Source organism: Takifugu rubripes, chromosome 3, assembly GCF_901000725.2.
Source record: "Takifugu rubripes chromosome 3, fTakRub1.2, whole genome shotgun sequence".
Classification (NCBI taxonomy): domain Eukaryota; kingdom Metazoa; phylum Chordata; class Actinopteri; order Tetraodontiformes; family Tetraodontidae; genus Takifugu; species Takifugu rubripes.
This window is the reverse complement of record NC_042287.1, coordinates 3,531,732-3,556,731: the sequence shown is the minus strand read 5'-3', so window position 1 is coordinate 3,556,731 and position 25,000 is coordinate 3,531,732. Positions and strand designations below refer to the sequence as shown.

Below are 25,000 nucleotides of genomic sequence, written 5' to 3'. Positions count from 1 at the left end.
ATGCGAGCAACGCGGAGCTCCGTGCGCTCTCCTTCACATCTTTGTCCCTTTTTCCCCTCACGGGGGCGGAATGACAGATTTGCGTAAAGGCAAAGTTTGAGGACACCTCTCACCTGTCCTCTCTCGCGCGCGCGCACCCCCCCACTGGGTTTTTTCTTTCTTTTTTCTTCTTTTTTTTTTTTTTTTTTTGAACCTGACGACGAAGAAGATCAGAAGAAACCCTGACGAGCAGTTTGAAAAAGAGCCCCGGCTGTGTGGGCATTTCTTTTACTGGGATTTTGGCACCGCCGCTGGAGGAATTCTATGTGCGCAACGCTGAAGGATATGGCTTAAAGAATGGTCGCGTTACTGACAGCTGGAGTAAGGTCCGTCACTTGAGTGTTTTCATCAGCCGCCTGACGACTTTGGTGGACAGCCATCCTCATGGCAGGATACCTGGAGGACTGAGACGGATTCGGCCGCCGAGAACAATGTGGATTAAACGGAGCGTTGCGCGCAGGTAAGCGACTCATTCCAGTGGCGCTAAAACGCACACACGCGGGCGAGGACGGAGACGGTGAGACTTCATTCCGCATCTTACGGCTGCGCTTGCGGAAACGTGCGACGCTGCAAGTTCGGAGAGTCCGAAACTAAAACACATTCAGACGTCCCGAATGACACCCAAAGTCCTTAAAACGCACGTACCGAGGCTCCGCGTGGGTTGGTTTGGGGTGGTTTTTGTTTCGGGGTTGGGTGATGTTCAGATGAAGGATGGGGTGGGACGTTTCGCATCCTTCACGCTGGGGGTCGCCAACAGCGCGGCGCAGAGCGCGTCGCGCACACACACTCCGCGACGCGCGTCCCCTCGAACGCGCGCACGCACGACTTCAAGGTTAGGTCTGACGGATCCCACGCAGCTGTGACAACCAACACAAAGATACAGTTGTTGAAGTGGTGCTGGGAGGGAAAGCGCAGAAATGAATTCCACTGAGGTTTACGCTGATTTGTAGTTTGTGATGTTTTCTTAAAAAGCCCAGGCAAAACTCACGGTGAACAGGCTGGAGGATTCCCAAAATAATATCCTCTAGCCTCATAGATAATCTTCTTATGACAGAAACGCACGGAGAAGCTTCTGGACTTTCTAAGTTTGCACGCAAACTGAGCTCATTCATTGGCCGTTCAAATCGGTTTCGAGGTGATGCGACCGTGCGAAATGAGACCGAACCAGCCAGCGGTGCGATTGTCTTGCCACCTGCTGGATCTCATTCGCACTGGTATCTCTAATTCCTCCCCACTCGGAGTGGCTTATTTATTATGCATGGCACACACAAACGCCCCCACATCGCATCGCTGGGGCCTGACCTCGCAGGGCGGCCGCCGTTTGTGCGCTTGTACCGGAGGAGAGGGAGGAGATGCGAGGATGGAGCCGTCAGAGGAACAGCTCCCGTCTTCAGGAGATTCCCTGTCACTAACTGGCGGAGAGCTGAGCGGCAGCGGCTGTTCGGAGTTACCGGAACAGCAAAGATTGTTGATGGGGTGAACGCATCTTTAGAAGTGCATCTGTCAAGAGGCCGGCTTTTACAATGACAGCACAAGTAAAGTTCTGAAGCCAAACGATACGGTGGGGCGGGATAATACCCCTTATAATTAAAATAGCTCATCCTTTTCGCTGTACGGTGTAATTTCAGATTGTTGGCTGGCGGCGTGTCAACGCCAAGGAATCGTCTGCATGAACCGCTAACAGCCCTTAGAGTAAAGTTGCTAATGAATGCTAATTGTTGCAAATCTAGCTGTTGAGATCTATCTAGAATGATAGATCTAGGGAGAGTTCTCCTCTCATAATAATTACGTATTATGATGGAGACAGAGCATCTCTGAGGTAGGACACCAGGAGTCCACCTTCTTTGGATGTCCCACAGGTCCAGGTTCCCCACTCAGGACACCCATAAGAGAGGGTTCCCGTGGGTGGCATGAGCTGTCGAGCTTCAGATAAATGAGACGTTCCTAGTTCGGTTCATTCCCATTAAAGAGCGCTGTTTTCATGAAGCAAAGCTCACGATTTGTCCCCTACGAGGAGACCGCCTCTCTTCTCCAGCTCCACCACCAGCTCCAAGGCTAAGTGCAACATTGCCGTGTGAAGAACAATCTGATATGCCGATATTCCTGCGATTTAGGTGCCATCTTAACAGCCTCTGTGAGGGTTATTAACTGGGCCTCTCTGGAGCGTGATTAACCTAATTTGCAGTGAAATAGGCTGTGTTGCTTCTCCGAGATCCGCTCCTCTGGAGAGTCGAGTGTGAGCGTGTGGGTGCATTTGGTAAACACCCTGTGCTCTGCAGTCTGTTCCATCCAGAAGGACCAGGACAGGTTGTCCCTCTAAAAGTTCAAACCGATCTGGAATCCGGCCACTTGGAGCATCCCAGAGAAAACCCAAGATGCATTTTTTTTGGCGCTCATTTTCTGGCCTTTTTGAGTAACTTCAGTTTGATTTGAATCTCGTGACAGCCCTCAGCACGATTGACAACCGGTGTGTCTGGGCTGGGTTACGTGAGAAAGGGTGCGTTGCCGTGGCACCGAGGCACACCGAGGTAACGGAGCGTGGGGCTCATACTTGACTCATGTAGTGAGCTTTTGCTGGATCAATGCAGCTTCTATAAAGGATCAGATTTATCCTTCATGGCCCTTTCCGCTAACTGGCTATCTCCAGGCAAGGGGGAAAGGGGGGGGGGGGGGGGGGGGGCATCTCTCGGATGCCTACTTACTCCCTGTAATCTTCCTAAATGAAGGCTGCTCCTGCCATAATTTCCCAGATACCCTCGTGGTGGACGGGGGCTTGGACAGAAACTCTGACCGCGAGGGTCCGATTGTTATTTTCCTCTCCTCTGTTCTGTTCCCATGCTCTCTGCCGCCCTGCTTATCTTCCCGAGCATGTGGATCATGTCGACTGCAGTGGAGGGTGTTGTGCTCGGGGAGTAATTAATGGGATGATGCAACGCCCCGTACTCTTGCATCGTGGACCTCACACGTGCACGCCGCCGTCCTTTAGCTACCATTTAGCCATTTTTTGTCAATGAAATATGCTGCGGGCCCAACGATGTGTCTCGGCTCACAGGCGCAGAGAAAGCCACATGCGCTCTGGGTGCGGGTCTGTGCGTGCGTGAGCGTGCACGAGCGTGCCCCGCTCACATGTAGGGCATATCATAGAATGTATGCTACCCGATTCCCCTGTGCAAAGAGAAAATGCATAAATCTCTTCACCTTCTTAGAGCCAGCTGTGGTATTTATCTCTGCTAAAGGACATCTACTGAGTTTAGCTCTTGCGTCACAAACAATTAGACCAATTTTTGATTAAATATACGTATAATTAACAATGAAAAAAGATATAGGTCACAACACAGGATTTGTTTCTTGTTGATTTGCTCCGAGATCCCCTTCCCCAAGTGTTTTTGACCTGCTTCCTTTTTCAGTTTCAGGTTTCCCTTGTGTTTATCCTCAGCTGTCGTACTTTATACTAAATATCATATATCAGTAGATGGCTCATCGCAGCTTCGCCAGAAGCATCATTCTAAAAATGCGATGCTCCTTGGTTCCCCGGGTTTGCTTTCACGGCCAATGTTGTAGCTTTTCCAGAAGTCTCGGAGCGAGACCCAGCACACTACGAGTAAAACTCCTGGTAAACTGAAAGGTCAATCCAATCGTGTGTTCAGCTAATTCCTCATTTAGTAAAAAGGCCGAGTGATAAGTCAGTCATTAACTCTGCTGTTACAGCTGAGCGACTACAGCAACACTCGGCACCTTTGGAGGTAACTTGTGGTACGCTGCTGCCCTTCCACAGGGTAACTGCGGTAATACGTTCGCGTATGCTTCCCGATGGTCACTCTAGGTGCAGTTTGACTACTGTGCCATTAGGGGGCAGCACATGTGCTGCTGCTAGGCTTTTTATAATGCCACAAATTTATTTTTTGCCATAAAGTGTGTTTTCGCAATTGATTTCAAAACATTGTTTAAATAAAGTGGAACTAAAGTACTTTCACGTACTATAACAATTATGAAATGTGGCATCAAACGTCGTGTAATTAGAGTGTTTTTTGGTATCGGCGTCGACTACTACATTTCGTGATATCTCTCGGTGCTTATGAAGTGAATGTAGAACACATACTGTCAACAAGGAATTTCTTTTTCTTCTCATGCTTATTTGTTGATCGGTGGGTGTTGACTGGGGACTGTGAACACCTGGCCACTCTTACACTCTCACACCCACTCTTTGTGGTATCAGCAGTGTGCTGCTTTTTAGAAGGAGGATTTAATTAGCAAATTAAGCTTACAACTTAGCGGGGTGAGTTTCCTGTGTGCTTTAGCTCACCATCGCTGATTAATGCATGCGATCACGTATGTGTGTGTATTCACGTTGTCCTGGCAATTAGTCTCGGCGCTTGAGCAAATGCATGCTAAAATGTTCATCGTGTTGCTAATAAAGTGGCACAACCCTTCTTTTTGTGCTCGGAGGAGAAATCCAAACAGCGCGCAGCCACTTTATTATATTTGATGAGAATCTAGGGTCTCTTGACTACTAAGGCTCACCTTTTTGAGAATTGTGGGACTTCTGAAGAGTCACTGAATCAAAGCTAAATCAGCGGATCTGTCAGCATCCAATGAGGCCTCTTTTCCAGCTCTTCTTGCTTCATGTGCTGCTGCCTCACCATCCACCTCAGCTCCTCCCTATTACGATTATCTAATCCCATTATGGTCCGCCGGGAATGTTGTTTGCAGGTTCACTTCCTGCCTTGGAGCCTTGCATGTGGGTAGATGGAAGGGTGGGGAGCTCCCATATCATTACGACATTTATCCATCCATCAATCCACCAACCTACCACTTTTCCCTTAAGGCCATCCCAGTATAGGCGGGAGGCTGGGTACTCCCTGGATGAGTCCTCAGCTCATCTAAGGTCTGACGGACAGAAACAGACAACCATTCACACTCAGATCCACACCTAAGGTCAGTTTAGAGTGACCAATTCACCGCGCCCCCAAACGCATCATAGCTGGATTACCCACACAGAATACAACAGTCCCCACCGCTGCACCACCATTGCGTTGAATATAAATCAAGATGGTCGAGGATGATCACTATTTCTTTCCCAAAAAACATGGCAAACCCGCAGCCTTCATCCCTCTGCACAGTGAGGGGGAGTAGGGGAAAAAGTGCCAAGCAAAGGGGAAAAAAAACTGTGCAGATGCGGATTAAAATAACAATAGGCCGTTTTGCTAATGGTTCGGTTTGAGCTGCTGTCACAATGCGATTCCGTCTGTGTGAGAATTACGGTGGATAAGAAACGTGCTGATCTCCCCGGAGGAGCCATAAGCCCCCTCGTGCTGTCGGAACGGTGCCACTGAAAGCGTCAGGACGCTGACCATCATTCTTTTTCCCTTCCCTGGGTGGAGAACGCAGACACTTTTAATCAATTAGGCTGCGTCGGGGGTGATTTTTGCCTTCCACCAGAAGAGGCAGTTTTAACTGCACGCTGAAGTTTTCCATCGCTGCATCACAGGCTGTTGTTTTCCCAAACTGTGGGACATAAAATGAGTTTTAAATGCAATAATGGAACGAGCCTCGTCGCCTCATAACTCATGAATTTCTGATGTGAGGCGCCATTCATCAAGAAGGCAGAGAATTATTTCTGGCAGTTTCAATTTGCTTTATCATTAAGAGTTTATTGAGTGTGTTGGACTGGAAAGGCAGCGGCGCCATGCTTTACATACGAACAACGCACTTCTGCGAGGAGATCGGAGCGCGGGCCAAGTGCGTCGTTTCCCAGAAGACACTGCTGTGCTTCCTCCAGACCTGCATACACGACTGCGCTCTCCTGCCCGCAGAGAGGAGATGATTTCACTCAATTTGGGCGTCACCTCCTGGGAGACACTTGGATTACACCCACTCTGATCTCTCTGTAAGGTATCAGGGATCGATGCCTGAGAGAGCGGAAGGGTAATGAGGTGAGACCCCCGATGACTCGCGCTAGCGTAGCATCAGTAAATACCCACGGTGATTCACGCTGTGTTCTAAACACCAGCGTGTTTCTAAGGAGTTCCTTTAACCTTTCTAGTAGCCTTTTTTTTCCCACCAGAGAACTTTAATACAGTGGATTTCTCCTCAAGGCAAAAAAGGTTCTGGGTTCGATTCCCGCTGGAGTTGCCATGATTCATGTGTGGGTTTTCTCCCACAGTCTAAAACAATCAGGTCCATTGGAAGGACACCCTTTGTGTGTCCTCTGATCTGTCCAGTGAACATTTGGGATAACACATGGCTTTAAGTTGACATCAGGATACAGGTTCTAATGTTCCCGAGATACAGTTGACTGAAAGATCCTGTAAATTTGTCTGTTTCAAATGGTTATTTTCGCCCCGATCTCGTCGAACAATTATTCACATTCCAGAAAAAAGGATTCGGGAAATAGGAAGTCTGGGTGTATAACATTAGGAGAGGAAGCTCCAGGTCAAAGGTGAGAGACTAGAGTCACTCTGGGGTTCCGTCGGAGAGAGACGTCGCACAGATTCAGATGAGAGGATCTTGTCCCCCTTCACCCGATGCTGGTTCCCTGTGTGCCAGGTGTTTATCTTCCATTACCAACCTGTTGCTGGCCGACCTTCACTCTTCTCACCCTCCTCAGATGTCCGCTCTCCTCTTGATGTTCCTCACATCTGAGAGAAAACACTGCGGCCGTGGGTTTGAAACCGCAGCCCGTGCTGCTCTCCGCCAGTTGACCTTATCTTGTTTCGGTCCACCGGCTTCTTTATTCTCTACAAACGTGGTTAACGGCTGAAGTTCTGAGCTGACGGCACCCGGCGAACGAGGGGCGTTGTGTTTCGTCTCACACGTATCCTGACAGTAATGATCAAATTCCTGCCGGTGGATCTGTTGTTTCTTCCAGCGGCAGCCTCAGAAAGGCGAGGCCGGCCTTGAATGAATCCCAGCTGGGGAGGGGAATCAACAGTGTTCGAGTCAGAATGATTTATATGTGGCGGCTCATTGTGTTGCCTCCGAAGCCTCCGAGGAGCAAAGCCTTTATGCGATAATTTGGAGCCTTTCCCTTTATTTTGACCTGACTGTTGTGCTTACATAATGGCTCCCAGCAAACACACACGAGCCGCGTGTGTGTGTCCTGTGCAGGCAGCTCTGCAGCCAACGCTCGCTGTGACGCTGCTGGTGGGATCATCTGATAGAACCACTGAATGCAAACACTGGCTCAAGCTGTTCCAGACGATTCCAGAAGGACCAGACGATTAGAAAGATACCTAAAAGTCATCTTGATGAGTTGATCATCCGTATAAAAGCATCATTAGCTTTCCGCCCATCTTAGACCATAAGGACGACGATGCTTGGTTGTAATGAAGAGACCGTTAGCTGCTGTTTATCCTGAGCTAAAGAGCTTGTGAAGGACAGAGAAGGACTGTTAGCATGTCCTCGTTTTCTTAATATGCTGCAGGACAGGAAGAAGAAAAGGAAAAAGGCCTTTTCCCCGGGGGGTCAGAGTCATTACCATAAGATCTGAATCCATGTTTGCCTGGAGAAATCATAGCAATTACCAGCAGTGAGAGCGATGCTCCTCTTTGTCGGGCCCCACTTCACTGGCTGCTGCTTCTTTGGGGTCTTTGGGGTTTCAGTCGTGTTTTGAGGGATTCGCTCCGCAGCCATTTTGCTGCGACGCTGGCGCTGCTTGAACCCTGCCCTGTTGTTGAAAGCTCAGGTCAGCTGCCACAGCGCACGATGACATTTGTGCGCCGCGCTTTCATCCATCTTGGTCCGGCGGCGGCGGCAGCGGAAGGGGGAGGGGGCTCTTTCCCGGATGGTGCTGCTAACCGTAGACATTTGGCGGTTGATTTTCCTTGCCTCGGCAGCATCATGGTGTCGGGCTCGCCGCTGACGCCGACGCCACCTGTTTCCGATGACCTCACCCGGGATGCGGCCTGAGAGACGGGAATAACCGAGCAGCAGCGTCTTCTCGACAGTTCGGATTTCGATGCGTGTTTACTGCCGGTGTCCCTGCGGACCTCCAGTGATCCATATTCATAAGTGGTTTAAAACGATGCGCGTCAGTCCGGCAGCTCTGGGCAGGAGAACGCTCCCGCTGCCTCTCACACCCAATCGCTGGAATTTGATAAAGCAGTCAGCGGCAGCTCGCTTTGCCGGTGGGGTCCAATCTGTGTTGCCTCGCTCTGACTCGTCTGAAAGGAGAAGTGTCCTTGTTCTACGGCCTGGATGTTATCAGTCCCCCCCCCCCCCCCTCCCCCCAGAGGACCAAGGCTGCCACCGCGGCTCCTTTGCTGTTCTTTTTCTTTCTCTGTCTCTGTCACTCTTTCAGGGCAATGCAGATACACTCTCCATATCCCCCCGTCTCTATTTTAAGAGTTTTCTCCCCAGTGTGAATGGGCTGTGCTTGGGGGGGGGTTGAATCAGGGAAGGCTGGGTGAATGGAAATGCATTTCTGTGAGCGCCGGACCGGCACGGCGTTGTCTTCAGCGCGTTCTTAATCCGTGCTCTTTTAAAGTTGCTCAATCCGCTAGCATGGCTGCTGTAAGCTTTATTTAAAAAGAAGACGTGAACAAACCCTCCATCCCCAGAGGCTTTTAAAGAAAAGTCAGGCCAGTGTCAGTGAGTTTTAGGCTATAAATAACTTCTAAAGCAATGATCTACACTGGCGTCCTACGCCACAATGAATCTTTTTCCAACTTGAATCACTTGCGATTGCGTAGACACGTTCGTATCAAAAAGTCTCGTGGACCCTTCATGGCGCAGCCTGCGTTTCCATTCAAAACAGAAGCAAAAACCAAGTGGTTCGATTTTATTCCCTTACAGACCTTCAAGAACCTTAGAGGAGTCCATCTCAGGCGGCTAAGCACCACTGTCCTTACAGCCTGTGTGTTTGGCCGCCGAGCGTTTAATCCTTATTGTGCTGAGGCCGGCAGCAGAACATGTTGGGCTCAGTTCAAGTGTTTGGTTAAGCCTGAAGGCTTCACCAACACAAAAGCAGCGAATCTCAAATGGAGGAATTCTTTTACAGTTTGCCCTTGAGGCTCTAAAAATATCGAGAAAACCTCCCATTCTCTCAAAACGTCAGTGAGACACTGGCTAGTACTCGTTAGCGCGGCTACAGTTAGCACGCAAAGAGAAATCTCGACCGAGCCACTGTTAACGATGCCTTTGGAATTAAGTCACGCTGCTGTCTTATTTTCCATTAAAATAACGCATCCAGCAGTTTGTTGAACTGACTCTGCCGCTGATATTTAACATTTTGACTCATCTGCATCGGTCTGTGTGAAAAAGGAAGTGAAGCATTTTTCAGGATTGGCGCTAATCAGAACACTTTTCTATTCACGACTCGACTATTTCTTTCAACATCGAGCCGTACCCACGATGTCATGGTTAACGCAAGCCTCCGGCTGACATATCCTAGATTGACGCTGTCAGTCATTCCTTGGAGATCTGTTGGTTTGAGCCTGAACCTGGTGCTGGGATCACTCATCAAACTGACCTGTAGGCTGCCTCTGAGCTTCAATTATGACATTGGAGCAGTAACTTGGCAACAGTTACACAAGGCCCACTTTGCTGTTTCAGATGATCTATCAAACTGACTATCGCTGTCATTAATTGGATGCTGTGCCGAGGTGGAAATCTCAGAATTCAACTCAATATAAATGAATTGTGTTTGGAAATTCGACTTCAGATTTATCGATGCTGGCAAAAGGGGTTTATCTGTCGGTGCTGCCTGCGCTCACACTGTCTCCTCTCAACCTCTCGCCGTGTCTGTTTGGGCCCACCGGAGAAAACCACCCACTGTAGCTGCAAACTTTAGCAGCCGCGGCTTTTCGACCTGCTCTCCACTGGCGTTATTTTTCCCAGTGCCATTTTTGGAAGCGCGTGGGAGAGAAAACGGATACCGCGGTTCGCGGTGTGGAGGCTCTTTCACCTGCCGGGCCGCAACAGAAGCAGCGGTCACTATTTTGTGCCTTGGCGTTGTTAGTGCCTGAATAACGTCAGCGGTGGCGGACGGGTCCGGCTATTTTTCATCATTTTTCGTCAGAGCGCGCCTCCGACGAGGCTCCTTTCAGTTGAGCCGAGGTATTGTTCTCTCTGGCAGGGCTCCCGGTGCTGTTGCAGGGCAAAGTGACGGAGGCAGCCGTGACTTTTTCACCTCCCACAGGTGCAACACATCGCTGCTGAGGCCCAAATTCCACAAACCACCAAGAAGTCCTAATTAAGACCTACTTGGCACAAGTGATCACACTGCAAAGATGACAGGAGAAGTGGGCCAGAGACTTGTTCCAGGAGAAAATAATTAGTCGCAACCTGCGATCCGCTGCAGAGATAATAGTTTTTTTTTTACTAGGTCTGACGGATGAGTCAGATAATCCTCCATTTGCTCCCTGTACTTTCACAACGACTCATATACACCATGAAAAAGACATTTGAACCGATCCTATGCCTAGACGCTTACTTTGATGCATTGTTAGCATTATTCCCATCACTACGTTATCACTGGAACAACAACCCTCTGCAGCGCTTTAAAGAAGCATCTGTAGAACCTTTAAACGTGGCCTCGTTCACACAGGCTACATCCTGCCCTTTGTTTCCTGTCTTATCTTTGCCACGCTAGCACACGCTAGGCACAATTGCTCCGCGTCAGGGCCCACAAAGCACTCGACCCTTTTGATCTTTGCCAAGAGAAGAGCAGATTCGTCAGGCGTGAGCTAACGCCTGCTTTTTCCAGCCCTCAAATCCTTGACATGTCTCAAGCCTCTTGCGTTTGATGAATTTCCTCCAGGAGATAAACAGCTGGTCAGTAACTGGTCAGATTAGCTAAAGTCTTCAGCTTGTGCTCTCTCGCTCTCGGTTCGGTCATTTCCTCAGATTACGTTAAGAAGAAGAAGTCCAGGCTCCGTCAGGCCTTTAAAACACACACCTTCCTCTTTATCGTTAAAGGTATCGATGAGCTGCACCCTCTCATACCAGAGGTCTGGCAGCTCTTGATTAAGCTAATGCTGCTATTTTTTCCCTCCCCACATTGCGAATGCAACTCAAATCCCTGAACTGTATTGATGCTAATGAGATGAAGTTGAGGAGCAAGACCTCAGATCAATCAGATCTGATCCACTTGCTGTGTATACACCCCCAACCATCTCTTTTCCCTCTCATTTCCACAACCCCCTCCTGCCTTCTCAGAACCAGAAGGGGATCTGTTCCACAGAGAGCTCATGCAGTTCTTTACCAATTGATTTCCTGTCTAGTTTTTATTTTAAGAATCAGATCATTTAAATGATTTCAACATCCCTCTGATGACAGACGCCTCTTCCATGTCACTGAATAATCACGTGCAGCTATTCTGGTCTCCATAATTCAAATCAATTAGTTTACATGTGTGACTCACACGAGCTTTGTCTCCATACATGATGTGAATCATTGCAGTGGAGTCACGGGAGGCCCGATTGACTACAGACAATAACCTCCATAAACAGGGCTGATGGCAACATGGGCTTATCAGCGCTAATGTGCCACGAGTCTCGTCCCAGCCTGAGTTCATTATCAAGACATGCTAACAAATCATCTGCACAAAAGGAACAGAGTGGTCCAAATCTCAAACCACAATACCCACGCAGCCGATGGAGAAAGAGTAATTAATTTCTTCATCTCAAGTGGCGGCACTGCTGCACTAAGGCAGTGTTGCTCATCCAAATCATCAGTTTGTTACGTGACACATACACACGTACGACGCCAGGCCCCGACTTGGTTTGTTCCCCCAGAAGGAGTCGTCATGGTTTTGGTTTGACATCGTCCTCTTGATGTCCTCTTTGTCCACGAATGTTATGTATCTGTTTAAGGCAGCCTCTTTAAGAATCGTCTCCTCTAAAACTAAAACTCGATGCACCTTTTCCTTGCAGCTGGTAATTTCAAGCATCTTGGTTACATTTGAGCAACATCCAAGACTACCGGTGCGGTCCATCGCTGGCTGCTTTAGAAGTAAAACCTGGATTTTAATTGATTTTTATGTGAATCTTATTGACAAAATAGCTTTTTCAGCTGTACGCCAAGGCCTCACAACTCAAAAAAAGCTAATGCTAGCTAAAATACTCAACTACGCATTTTCCGTTCTCTACACCTACCACACAAATCTATCTTCCCTCTATGTTATTTCAAGTTTTTAACCTTTACTCTTCCCCTCTGTTAAGTGATAATGATAGAACTGCCTGTCTTATTAACCTTTCTGGCCCTCCGTTGGAGATTTTCATTCAAGATCCTGTTGAGAGTCCATGACATGGGCTTAACCAGCAGTTTATTTCCCTCCATTGTTGGCATTTCATTAGTTATGTGAGGTTTTCAGTTTCAAGGACAAGTAAACAGTATTATACAGTATGTGCGATGGATAACTCAAGCAAAGCTCCCCCCCAGCCCCCTCGGTTTGCTCAGCACTGCAGACTGGGGGGTTTGGAGAGGAACCTGACAGAAACTCATAAAAATGTCCACGTTGGCTTCAGTTTTAACAGACAGTGTAATGTGAATGTGCTGGCAAACTCCTCAGACCTGCTTTGAAAAACCGCTATTTGGACTTTTTGGGTTTTTGTGAATATGCTTTCTGGTCACGCCACAAACACAGAGCAGGAGAGTCTCGTCCATGACTCATAATACATCCCAATTTATCAGTAAAAGTCCGAGGTTGCGTCCTCAATCAGTGATATTTAAATGGGGAACCCTTTATTATCTGCCTGCTGCGCTGCATAAGTGCGAATACCATGTGTTTAATTTGGACTGCCCGTCAAAGTTTAATCCCATAACCCACCCCCGCCTGACAGTGGCATTTGAGGAACACTGCAGAATAAGTTGGGAGTAGATTTACTGAATATAGTACAGCTTAAAGTGTGAGCGAGGATAGAGTCAAGTCAAGCTCGCTAAACGCTTCTCCACTGCCTTTTTTCCCCTGCGGCTTCAGCCTGGGAGCTCTAATCCAAATATATTGCTGTGAAATATCGCATCTTCCAGCGTTACATCACTCGTGCCTCTGTCTGCACGTATCATGTAGCCTTGTTGCTTTTCTTTTAAAGTCGCACGTGTGTGCAGAATCCCAGGCTGCACGCTTGTGTTTGCTGTCAGATCCTGGTTGGAATTATCATGACCTTCAAACAGGCCAGCCAGCGCACTAATTAATGGCCTAATCCTCAACTCCATCGCAGCGTTTTATTCCTTATGTGTCCGGCTAGAGAATGGACATGGAATACTGAGACGGAGGCTGTGGAAAAATGCCCGGATGATGCGGAATGACCTCCCTCGGTCCACTAAAAACACCAGAAGGGGCTCCTCCCCTCTCTAAATCTGATTCCATCCCACCTGGCAACAGCATCTCCATCAAAAGGCAGTTTATTAATGATCATCTAATATCAGGGAGGCCACATCATCCACTAAGGGATTTCCAGCCATATTGTTCAAGGTTTAAGTCGTTAGCAACGCCGCTTTAGAAAATAGGACAACGGAAGCATCTGGTGCACGGATGCTGTGAGTACTGCCCTTTTTAACGTCTCTGCAACACATTTTAATGCAATTTTATTAACTGGAAGGATAGAATGTTTTGGTTTGTTATTTTTAAATCCTTTTTCACATCAGTTTGAATTCAGGATGGGTTTTTAACACGGCACGGAGGAGCCGGAACCTTTATTTCTACTGAACAAATAACTTAATAAGAAAATAATGTCATCGCGTTTGCCTCATAACGGTCGTATCCATCAACTCTAGTGCTGTGAACTAGCAGTGCCAATGACTGTGTTAGTGGTTCTTTAGTGTTATTGGTCCTGGCTGAAACATCATATATTATCTTTTTTCATATCTCACCTTGGCTGGGGTCCAGCAGCATGTGTCATGCACCTTCTCTAACCCCTACCTGGGTCAGATCACATCCCCAGTGGACACTTTAACACAGCATTTTGTGTGCACTGCTAAATAAATGTGTTGCCCCCCACTTCTTGTTGATCTGTCCTCAATGGAAAGCGAAATGTCCCGATGTTCAGGTCACTTTGCTTCTGCAGAGTGGGAACAGGGGCCCTGTGGTCTCCCTGCCAGTGTGGTCCTTGCTCAGCTGGACGAGCACCTCTAGTCCTGCTTCCACCTCCTCAGAGTGGACAGCCAACACACCTTTGACCATTGTTGAGGAGCGTGTGGGTTCTTTATCAGGTATTAATTTCATTTGGCCTGGGTGGAGAGAATTTGTTTGGCCTCGGGGTTTTGAGGGCCGCAGCCAGTTCAGGGCCAAACCGCTAACAGGGGAAATTATTATCCATAATTTTAAACTGCCAGCAACGCACTGACCTTGTCACCGGACTTTCAGGCCCGTATCAGTCACCGTTTATGACTCAATTAAAATGACATCCGAGATTTCAGCCCCGCCGAGCTCATAAACGGTGGCGGGGAAAGAGAGAAAAAAAAAAAGCCCCGGATATTATTCCCGCAGTTCATAAATGTGAGGTTAAAAATCAAAGATAAGACTTTTCTGAGGAAAATAAATGACGTAATGCAACAGCAATTCACGGCGCTGGGAATTCACAAAGACGGAATTCTATCCAGCTTTAACACATAATTCCGTAGGTACGTTCGATCCTGTGGGATCTCACAGCTTTGTGGCCAACGGCGCCTGGATTTACAGCATATTTAAACAGTGAACACCGTCCAGGTGTCTTTGGGACACAGCCACAGTTAAAGAACTTCCACTGGTGCCACACGGGCCGTGTCCGCCCCGCCTCTGTAAAAGAAGTGACGTTGTTTACAGGGATAGTTTGAATTTGCATAAATCAGTGGGCTGATTGATAAACACAGCCCTGAAGTCTGGTTAACGAGCCCAAACTTTGCTGCGGCGAATGTTTCCGCCTCAGACGCTAAGAGAAACGTAATTACGGGTTTGACCGACATTTTTGCGTCGGCTCTGATAGTCAATGAACCATTCATGCTTTTCCATCCATCATCGTCTCTGTGATGCTTCCAGAAAGAGTCCTCTGTGTGGGCTTAAATTGGCCAAGGACAGCCGAGATGAAAGATAGCCCGTAATGATGCTTTTCCCCGAGGAATCAATGCGAAGCTTTGTCCCCGGGGGCAGTAAAGTTTGCCTGTAAAAATCACTCCACTGCAGGGTCTCGGCCTGCGTTTCACCTTGCAATCATGCTGACACGTGTACGCAGAAATAAATCACCTTTTTGAGACGCTGGGATGTTCAATAAACCGATGCAAAATCTGCGTTTCTTTGGTTCTGGGTAAGCTAACGCGGCTTTGTTTCATCCGATTATTGCCCGGCAGACTCAAATTGCCCTTTGGGATTCGGATGACTTTGCGTCTGGGGGAGCTAATGCAGAATATGGTGATCAGCGGAGCAAGGTCCGACCTTGTGCGGCACTGCAATCATCCCCGGATTGATAGAAATCTGAAACATCAAGGATGAGTCCCCGCTGCTCCCGAATCCCAAATCATTGGCGTTCGACACCGTTTACATTGTGTGTGACCTTTGTCAGCGGGCTCTTTGTCGAGCTGATTATCGCCGCAGCTTAGCTAAGAAGCGGTTTGTCAGGCGTGCTGCGGAGGGCGAGTGCGGATGTAAATCTCGATTGGTGGCGAGGATGTGGGCGTGATTTGTTTGGCGATGAACCCCGTCTTAATCTTTTATATCCTCCTTTCTCCACAGTCCGTCTGCGTTGAGTCCAGGCAGCTGTATGGGCCATCGGGTGTGGATCCTACTGGCCATGACCCACCTCACCCTGGACTTCTCTGCGTGCAGCCCCCTCAGCCAGAGTATGGGGATTAGGCTCACAACTAAGTCAGTGCCTCACTCACGTCCTAGCTGGCAGCCCCTTTGGGACACTACCAACAAGCTTCACTGGAGAACAATGAGCCCTTTGGTCCGCCGTCTCTTTAACCCTGCGGTCCAAGACAGTAGGGCCGGGATCGGGCCTAAAGTTAAAGGCCTAAAGCGTTTAAAGCTAATGCGTATTGACCAAGCAGCGTGTAAAGACTGCCGGTTGAAACACTCCGAAATGGAGACAGAAGACCCACAGGCGGTAATATCTGAAGCTCCAGCGGCTTCATCTCGCGGAAGACGTGGAGGAAGTGTCCGGTTGTTACGTAGAACCAGGAGGCAGCTGAAGTGGGACAGCTACGACAAGCCTCAGGACGGCCGGACTACCACGGTGGCCGGATTTATCGACTGGGGCCCGACAGGGACAGACAGTATAGACGACGATAGCAAACCGGAGCTCAACATGACGCTGTCCACCAGAGTCCCGACCACCACTGTGGCCACAACCACGAGCACCACAGCCAGGGTCTTCCAAAGGACGTTCACTGTGGTGACCACACCGGAGCCCAAAAGGCTCAGCACCACCAAGGCCACTGTCAACGAGGGGACTGTCAAACCACCAAAGCCATATGTGGAGACATCAGGTGAGAGTTCCAGACGATAATCAACGATAGCGTCTCTTTTATGATAGACTAACAAACACACTCATTTAAGTCATGCTCACTAGAATAATATTCAGTGTGGAGGCACATCGGACGCTTAAAAAAACTCCAAATTTGGTTTCAAATTCAGGCGTGTTGCTGAGAAGAATCAGGAAAACAATAACGAAAGCCATCTGTAATAGAACATTTTATATGGTGCGTTTTCGCCACTGGTTTGCACAGACGTAGCAGCATCATGTGACCAAAGAGCCCGGCTAATGATGGGAGATTGCAGCTGGGGGTGCTGCACCTGCTTCCCGGTGTAACGACCTTGACCGCACAGTGGCACTTAAGTGTGAAATATCGTACACGGGCCTATGTGGTTTTAATGGATGGTCCCAGCGAGCTGCTGATATGCAAACCCCGGAGCTACGCATATAAGATTTACCATTTCATTAAGTCTATGAGGAACGCAGCGGCTTAAATGGACCATACAGGTAGTGCTAAAACATAAGTCATGTTTAACAGCTTATGAGCAAGCACTGCGCTAATTGAAGCTTTCCCATTTGGTCCATTAATATTAATGTCATAAAATTAGGCTGGAAGAGTTTTCCAGAGTCCTTGGCCACCTCCCACTTCATTACAACGAGGAAGCGGCAGTTAGGGTCCTTTGAAGGAATGCTGATATCAAAGAAAACCCTGTTAATGAACAAACGTTATTCATTTAGCTTAGTTTCAGTAATTAGCTAAATGCGGTGGGTCGCTCTGTGCGCAGTTTTAACCTCCGGCCGTTTCCTTTTGTCGAGTTTTAGCAAAATCGGTGGTTCCGAATGTCAACAGTTTGTCAAATTTGTGGAAAAGCATCATTTACCTCTCTCGCTACTTTTAATATCATGTTAAGTAAAAGTTGTTTTTCGAGCTCGGATGGCAATAAAGTCAGCGTCTTCGCTATAAATATATGCAGCTCTATGGTTACTGAAGGGAGTCGGAAGTAATACGGGTTGGAATTAAATGACAGGGCGTAATTATGCTGTCAGCTTTGCTTCCACCTGGCTGGGTGAGACCACCTGAAAGTGGTTTCAAAAACCAAAAGGTGTCCCGTGCCTTTTTTTCCTCTTTTCTTTCTCATTGTATCAGCACGCAGGCTGGGTCTCGGTAGAGAGGATGAATAGAATCACATTTCAAGGCGAAGCCCAGGTGTTTAGTTGCCGTGGAAAACTTTTCTTTCAGCCTTCACAACACATTAACCTGTGTGTGCTTCATATTAGCCCCAAGGCAAAGTGTAATTAGTGTGGCGACGGCACCACACTGGGTTGCTGATGAAATTAAACTATTAGCTGAGGAGATACGCTTGCTTTGTCTCTGAGCTGTTTCTCTTTTATATCATCTTTGAAGATCTGGATATTTCGCTCTTCGGTAATGCGGCATTAAATAGGAAAGCATTTAATTGATTATCTTAATAAAAGTGAAATACGGTGTTAGCATGCGCCCTGAAATGGATCCCATCAGCGCTTCAGCACAAATGAACCATCGGGAGGCTTTAAAACGGAAAAGGAGTCGGCATAGTCGTCCAAATTCAACAGCGTATCTGTCACATGAGACGCCGCCGCTGCCTCGGTCAGCAGGCGTCAGCGGTGGGTGCACCACTGAGGGAAGTTTTTTGGTCCACGCTCAAGCAGCTTTACACAGTGTCAGCTCCCGTTTACAGCTCTCTTTTTTTTGTGCGAGCATGAGTCTGTTGCACATGCACACAGATTCATGATAATTGAGATGTATTCTACTGAAAAATGCACAACCGACTCAAAGGCTACATTCATTATGCACCCGTTTAGTCCCGGTTCTACGGAACATTGAGATATAACCTCTCTCTACTCGCATGTGATGTCCCCCCCCCCCCAATCTTTTCCTTCACCGGGCTCATGTCGTTACCGTGACAACCATCTCAGGCGTATTTTCATAGCAACGCAGACACATTCCATTATGATTCTTAGAATATTGCAGCTTTGAACCTCTGCTAGCCAATAAAAGGAGAACACCACCTGTTCCTTCGTGGTGGTGTGAGACCGGTGCAGCTCGATTACCCTGAGTAATCGGAGCATCAGTGCGTTAAAAACAGAAGCAGCTTTTAGTAAAAATAAATCCTTCTGCATCCAGACATTGGTGGGAGCTGACAACTGTGCTAAGAAGGATGGCTCGTTAACGAGTCCAGTGAGCTGATGGTACTGAGGATGACGACGGTGATGATTCAAGCGTGAAGTCTTGGCAGAGGTGAGAGGGACAATTAGATAGATAGAAAATTCGAAAGACAACTCAGAAGGTTTGTGTTGTTGTTGGCAGGTAGATAACGTCAGCTGGGCAGACCGTCCCAACTGAGGGCAACAATCAAAGCCAGCAGACGACTATGAGCACGTGAGAGGAGTGAATCCGAGACGTGGAAATATGCCATTGAATTGGCCTTCTTTTTTTGCCTATTTGTTAGCATTAGCATTGATGATGATGATGGTGGTGTGCAGATGAGGCTGGTGCAAACCGTTGACAGTCAGTGTCCTCGGAAGCTCGGATGCGCGCTCACGCTGCTCTAAGCTGAGCCATTGTGGCTCATGAGCAGTAGGCAACCAGCACAAATGAAAGATTATTACTGTTGTTCCATGAATAGCATCATCTGAGTGAAGTTTCACATGTAGCTGGGCTGGTCACAGACCATGGAGGAGATCCTGACACGATGCCGTAATGAACTGAAAAGCAGGTGCAGAGGTTAGCAGAGTCACCTCATGGGTGTGCACGGTTAGGTGCACGTTCAATAGCAATAGCTGCAGGTTGGGACAGGCTCCAGACCTCAGGCCCTTCCACAAACCTCAAAAGCATATAGGTGAAAATAGGCTCTCAAGGGCACCTCAGCACTTCCCCTGCTTGGAAAGATGTTCGCCTGAACAGGGACTTGAACCCTGGACCCTCAGATTAAAAGTCTGATGCTCTACCGACTGAGCTACCCAGGCTCTGCAGCACCTGTCTGCTGTACCAGATCAGTCAGATGAAGCCAGCGCTTTTCAGTCTGGCTCTTTGCCTTCTGCCTGTATTGTGCTGCGAGCTGAGACATCTTGTCACGCGTGTGCGTGCGTTCTTCCAGGGTTCTGCGGGGCGGACTCAATCTCAGGCATCGGAAGTACGAGATGCTAAAGGTAGCAATAGCCTTTGAGATAACTGCTGACACTAGCAGTACACAGCCACTCATTTTAAAGTGGGCGGGAGGAGGAACTGTCAATCTATGCGAGACGGGCCGCGCCACGCATGGAACCGTGGTTTGGCGTGGAAAGAATACCTCCTGTTGACAGGGTCCAACTGGTTGTGCTGCTGTGTGCCAATCACGGCAAGTTTTCTGATCCCTGCTTGAGACTAATTATCAGACAAACGAGGACGCTCATTAAACAGCCTTTTCCACCATTACAAGAAAAAAATGACCCCAGCTGCCAGATACCAGTTCTCCTAGAGTTTCTGAGCACAGAAATGAGAACTCCGTGCATGTTTTTGGGGGATGTTTGTGTCCCTCTGGTTCCCGCTGGTAATGAACATTGCGTTGCGAAAGTGACACGACACGGATCCACCCAGCACCGAAACTGTCAATTATAATTCCCGCTAACAACGTGTTCGGCTCTCGTTCCCCGTGTGAAATGAGCCAGGCGCCTCGGATCTGCATGCCCAGATGACTTCTTTATTAGGCTTCTTTCGTGTGACATTTGGCCAAGACGGTTCAGTTTAATGACTCAGAAAGTGCATGAAAGCTCGCCGCCGCTCCTCTTTGTCGCACTTCTGCAATGCGGGGATGCCGTCGACGCGCCCCCCAGCCCCCAATGCAGGAAAGGGGGCAGCTCTTGATGCCGGTGGAGACGAAATAAAAAAGTCGCTTCGCGGCCTCAGTCACGCGAAACGAGCAGTCACAATCAAAGCACTGTTTGTCCGACCGCTGCTCCTGTTGAAGCCGCTCTCGGGGCGCTCTGGCCTCCACGCTGGAGGTGGGAGTGGGTTGGGGTGGGGGGGGGGTTGGTCCAGATGCTCTCTGATTGTTCCCACTGATTGTGCTCCACTCGACGCAGATGGAGCTGTCACTTCCATTATGGCCACGAGATGATTAAACCTGCATCCGGTGAAGCCACTACTGATAACTTACATCTTGCACGACGGGCCGAGAGGCGCGAGGTTAAATGCCGGTTGGCGACGGCTCAGCAGAAGACGCCGTTCTCTTCAGAAGTGAAGGGGGAGGTTCCGGTGCAGGAGAGGGGATGGATCCATACGGCTTCCGCTCGCATCGCATTGTCAAGTTTGAAGGGAGCAGCGAGTTAAATGAACGGAGCGAATAAGTCGGTCTGTGGAGCAAAGCGAGCGCATGCAAAATGTATGTTAAGTGCCTCAGGAATTTATTTTTAAAGGCGCGAACTCGTGAACATCGTGCTGCTCCGTTGTGACCCGCGTTAGACCTGTAGAGGCGTACCACGCTGCCTCTTCACCAGAGAAAGACGCGCACAGAGACAGAGAGAAACCGCTTTTCCCCAACGGTTACCATAGCAATCCAATAAACTTTCCATTTCGCTCTGTATTGACTCAATAAAGTGGGTTAAAATGAATCTCCGTTCCCGGGTTTTAAATCTGGATATAAACGCTGATGCCCGGCGACAGGCGTGCAGCATCAAACCCTGCTCCTCTTCCTCAATGTTGAAGCCAAGAGGAGACGAGGGGCCAGACCGAGCAGATGCCGTTTCCCTTCCTGTTAGACCCTCGCTCGTCCCCCCCCCAACAGCTCGACATGTCTGCCCGAAAAAGAGAGAAGTGCAGATGTTGACTCAAGCACTATTTTGGATACAGGATCCGTCTGTCAGGATTAGAGCAGGATTTTGAAAAGGGAGCGTGCAGAGAGGAAAAGGAAGAGAGAAGTGAGGGAATCTTGTTGTGCGAAGGAAACGCAGACAAACAGTTTGCCGGGTAAATAATTCACGCGATCTTTTGGGTTGAAATAAGAAATCCAAACTGACAGCTCAAATTTTCCGGATGACTGAGCGGAGAGGCCCCGGGAAGGCAGCCTTTTCCACGGCCGCTGAAACTGGGATGGTCCCCCGTTGGGAGGTGGTCTCCTGCTCCTTTTACTTGTTTTCCAGCCTTCCTGAACCGCACTGACTGTTTTCAGCCACTCTGGGACTCGTGGGAGCCGGGCCACTCTGGCGTGCAAATGAAGGGCCGTTCCCGCATTTTTCAAGAGCTTTTAAGCATGATTGCGTCGATGAAGGTGCCATCAGCCCTAAATGACTCCTGCCGCAGAGACTGGCAGGTCCTAATGCTGCATACAGGTGGCCCACTTTACACACCAGCGATAGATCTCCCACTAATGCCGGGGTAAATGGGCTCTCGCCGCACATCCACGGTTCGTTCACCTTCATTCTGTTTTAGCCTTTTCCATCAAATGACGGAGCACGTTCTGTCTCATACTGTATACTTGGAATGTTAATAGAAACTTAATAGAAATTGACCCATATGTAATCTAACAATGCGTACTCCGTCATTTCAAGGCTCAATCACGAACTTGTTCATGAAAATGACTTTAGCTGCAAATGCTATGAAGTCATTACTGAAGGGAAATGAGCGAATGGATTCGGGGTTTTGGCAATATGTTGAGAATGCAAAACCTCTTTTGTTCATTTCCTGCTGCGGTTTATGAATATCTCTTGCCAGAAATGTAAACTCCGCTCCAGAGTGTATGACCTTGGTGAACTCATGATTGAGTGTTGCGACTCCTGCCTCTTTGCGCCATTTTGCAGCCTTTCGTTGGTGGAAAAACCTGGGAAAGTCAAACATACATGACTAAAATTAGAATAAAAACAATTTGTTAGTAGTAGATCTGAGTTACGTTATTCTGACCATTCCACCCTTCAGGAAGTCATTTGTTCCGCCGTGCCTTCGTGTTCTACCCACACAAATGTTCCGCGTTCAGACATCCATCCTGTCTAACCGGCGCTATATAATTGACTTATATCTCTGCGAGCCGCATGAAAGCCCGTTTGAACCGTAGTACAAAGCCCATGGCTCGCATGTGCAGTTAGACTAGTAAAAATAACCTGCACTTGAATAAAAAAAAAAAAGAAGACGCACATTTGAAGGCAATACAGATCTATAAATGATAGGTTTTTCAGTGTGTGAGTATCACTCTGACTTTCTCTACAGTCTTGGCATTTAATGAGGCTCTGGTCTATGTAGCTGCAGTGAAAATGGAGAACCAGCCCGTGGCTTCTGTGTGCCGCTGTGAAGCAGAGGCGATCCTTTGAAAGAGGCAAAACTGGCCGACGTTGGAGCATTCTCAGGGAAATATTCTATTCTCAATCCATACTCAGTAGTCCAGAATGACAGTGAAGGAGAATGAACAGGTTTTTTTTTCCAAATTCAAAAATAAAAAGAACTAAAATCTAAAATTGGACCCTTTTCCGTGACGCTCAGCTCTGGGGGGCGGGGTTCTGTGCCAGCGAGACGGGACAGGGGCCACCATGTCAGAAGCCTCGTGGTCCTGCAGAGGCCTGAAAAGTTTCATTTAAGTTCGGGGGGGTAAGACATGGTGAAACATTCGCCTTCAAAGATGGGGGCCAGGGAGCTGGCGCTGTGAAATTCCAGGAGTTCCCACCGTGCACGTTCATTGATGGCGCCTTGTGTCCTCCTGAAGCTGTTACACACTGACTTATTAAAAGAAGGTTGCAAGAAGAGATTTCTTTGACATTTTCATCAAACTGTCGTGGCGAGAAGGCCACGAATCTCATTTCTTTTTCTTTTTTTTTACCCTGGGAGCATTTGATGAGGGCTCAGATCCTGCTGCCGCGGCGGTCGCACGCTAGCTGCTCCACCTCTGCGTGCCCCCCTTCTCTTCTTCTCTCTTTTTATCTGGCTCCCTCATAGCTGCCTTTGCTTGGTAGTGACCCAACAAAAACCCCAAACCACGAGTCGCTACAGCAAGGTGACCGTTAAAGGCCAAACTCGAGCGCGGGACATGATGAGGCGTAGATAGCCGGGCCAAATGCACGGTTCTGGACGAAAATAGAACTGGCCTCTACGCTCAGGTTTGTCATCCACGTCATTATCAGCTCCATTACCACTCCACCTTTAAACCCCGAAAATGAGGTCATTACAGAATTAACGTGGTTCTCTCTGTCCTGGATTTCATGTTTGTATCTTTATTGGGGTAATTAAAGTGATTTACTCCTTAAGTGTTTTTCGGGTCTACAGAATAGAATCCCGTCATTACCATCAGTGTATATCTTGATTATGGCGTGACACAACTCTCAGAGGAGGCCCGGCATATCGATCAAGGGTCAAGGGCAACCTCTGTATGTCTGGACTTGCAAAGCTGTTATTTTATGGATTGATAACTGCAAACTCTTCCTGAAAATTCGGAGGTTGATGCTAGGTTAGTGGGTGAGCCGTCATCCCAACCAAAGTGAAAAATCATCAGTCTGAGGCTGACCTGGTTCGCTTCGAAGGTCCCTTTATCTTCAAGAACTTTGTTCAGGTAGAGGAGAGGTCGCGCGCCTGTCCAAAATGACTGAGCAGCACTTCCTTTTGAGCCCCCCCGAAGACAAATTGGCTTAAATCAGCGGCCAGACAGTGACCTGATGGAGGGGCGAGATGAATAAAGCCCACGTGAGCATTTTTTATGTTATCAAAAAGGCCCCTTTCTGTCTCTCTTATCGTTTTATTGTGGTCCTACAGCACGCATCACCTCCCCCAGGGGTGTCATATCCTCCTCTCATGCTGTATCACGTACCCTTGCACACATACACACACACAAATTACAGTTTCCATAAGTGCAATTGAATAGACACACTAATCCTCACATGTGTTTTCTTAGTGGATTACTGTCAAAAGTGACAGATCAGCTAACACAGGGGTCTTAGGAGTGTAAAGAAGAACAATGCTTTTGTGCTTTAGCCGTACAGAACAAAGAGTCCTTCGGTGCACGTCCATATCTAGTAAAATAGGAGCATATGAGCAGGCGGCATTAATTCCAAGAATTGAATTTAATGGCTTTTGCCTGTCTCTCACATTTAAAAAATACCAAGGTGGATACCTGGGAGATGTCCCTGGAAGCTGTGTGCAATCATCATTTTCTGGTATTATTGTGCAGCTGTGATAATACCGAGGCCAGAGGGATCAAAATACTTGAATCGAAACATCGGCGTTAGGGGGGGTTGCGTTGCACAGAGCGACCATGTGAATGTTCACAGCCCTTGAGTAGCACTGGAGGTTGACTCGGACAGGGATTTTCCATAAGAGAGACAAGTTCATCGCTAGAGGATCTCAAATACTGTGGAGATCATGACCACAAATTCCCAGTAGTCATCAAGCAAGAGGAGAGGCAGCTCCTGGACAGGTCAGCAGTGCATCATGTCACACATTCAGTCACACACTCACACCTATAGGAAATCTGACAACCCAAACGTGGATGTTTTAGCCTGTGGGAGGAAACTAGAGTAGCGAGAAAGCCCACGCAGGCACGGGGACTAAAAACAAATGCACAACATTCCAGCTATGAGGC

At 48.3% G+C, this 25,000-nt stretch overlaps 1 protein-coding gene and 1 non-coding gene across 2 annotated transcripts in view; one reads left to right on the top strand and one right to left on the bottom strand.

Moving 5' to 3' along the window:
- Positions 1–25,000, top strand: part of LOC115249226 (adherens junction-associated protein 1-like) — a 33,884-nt gene that overhangs the window by 53 nt on the left and 8,831 nt on the right. Inside the window, exons 1-2 of the mRNA XM_029834190.1 lie at positions 1–499; positions 15,686–16,440. The exon at positions 1–499 is cut by the window's left edge and continues 53 nt beyond it. Coding sequence (XP_029690050.1) covers positions 471–499; positions 15,686–16,440 — 784 coding nt within the window. The 5' untranslated portion in view covers positions 1–470. The remainder of the gene's footprint in view (positions 500–15,685; positions 16,441–25,000) is intronic.
- trnak-uuu (transfer RNA lysine (anticodon UUU)) lies at positions 19,361–19,433 on the bottom strand. The gene has a single exon. It is a non-coding gene; the product is annotated as a tRNA-Lys (tRNA).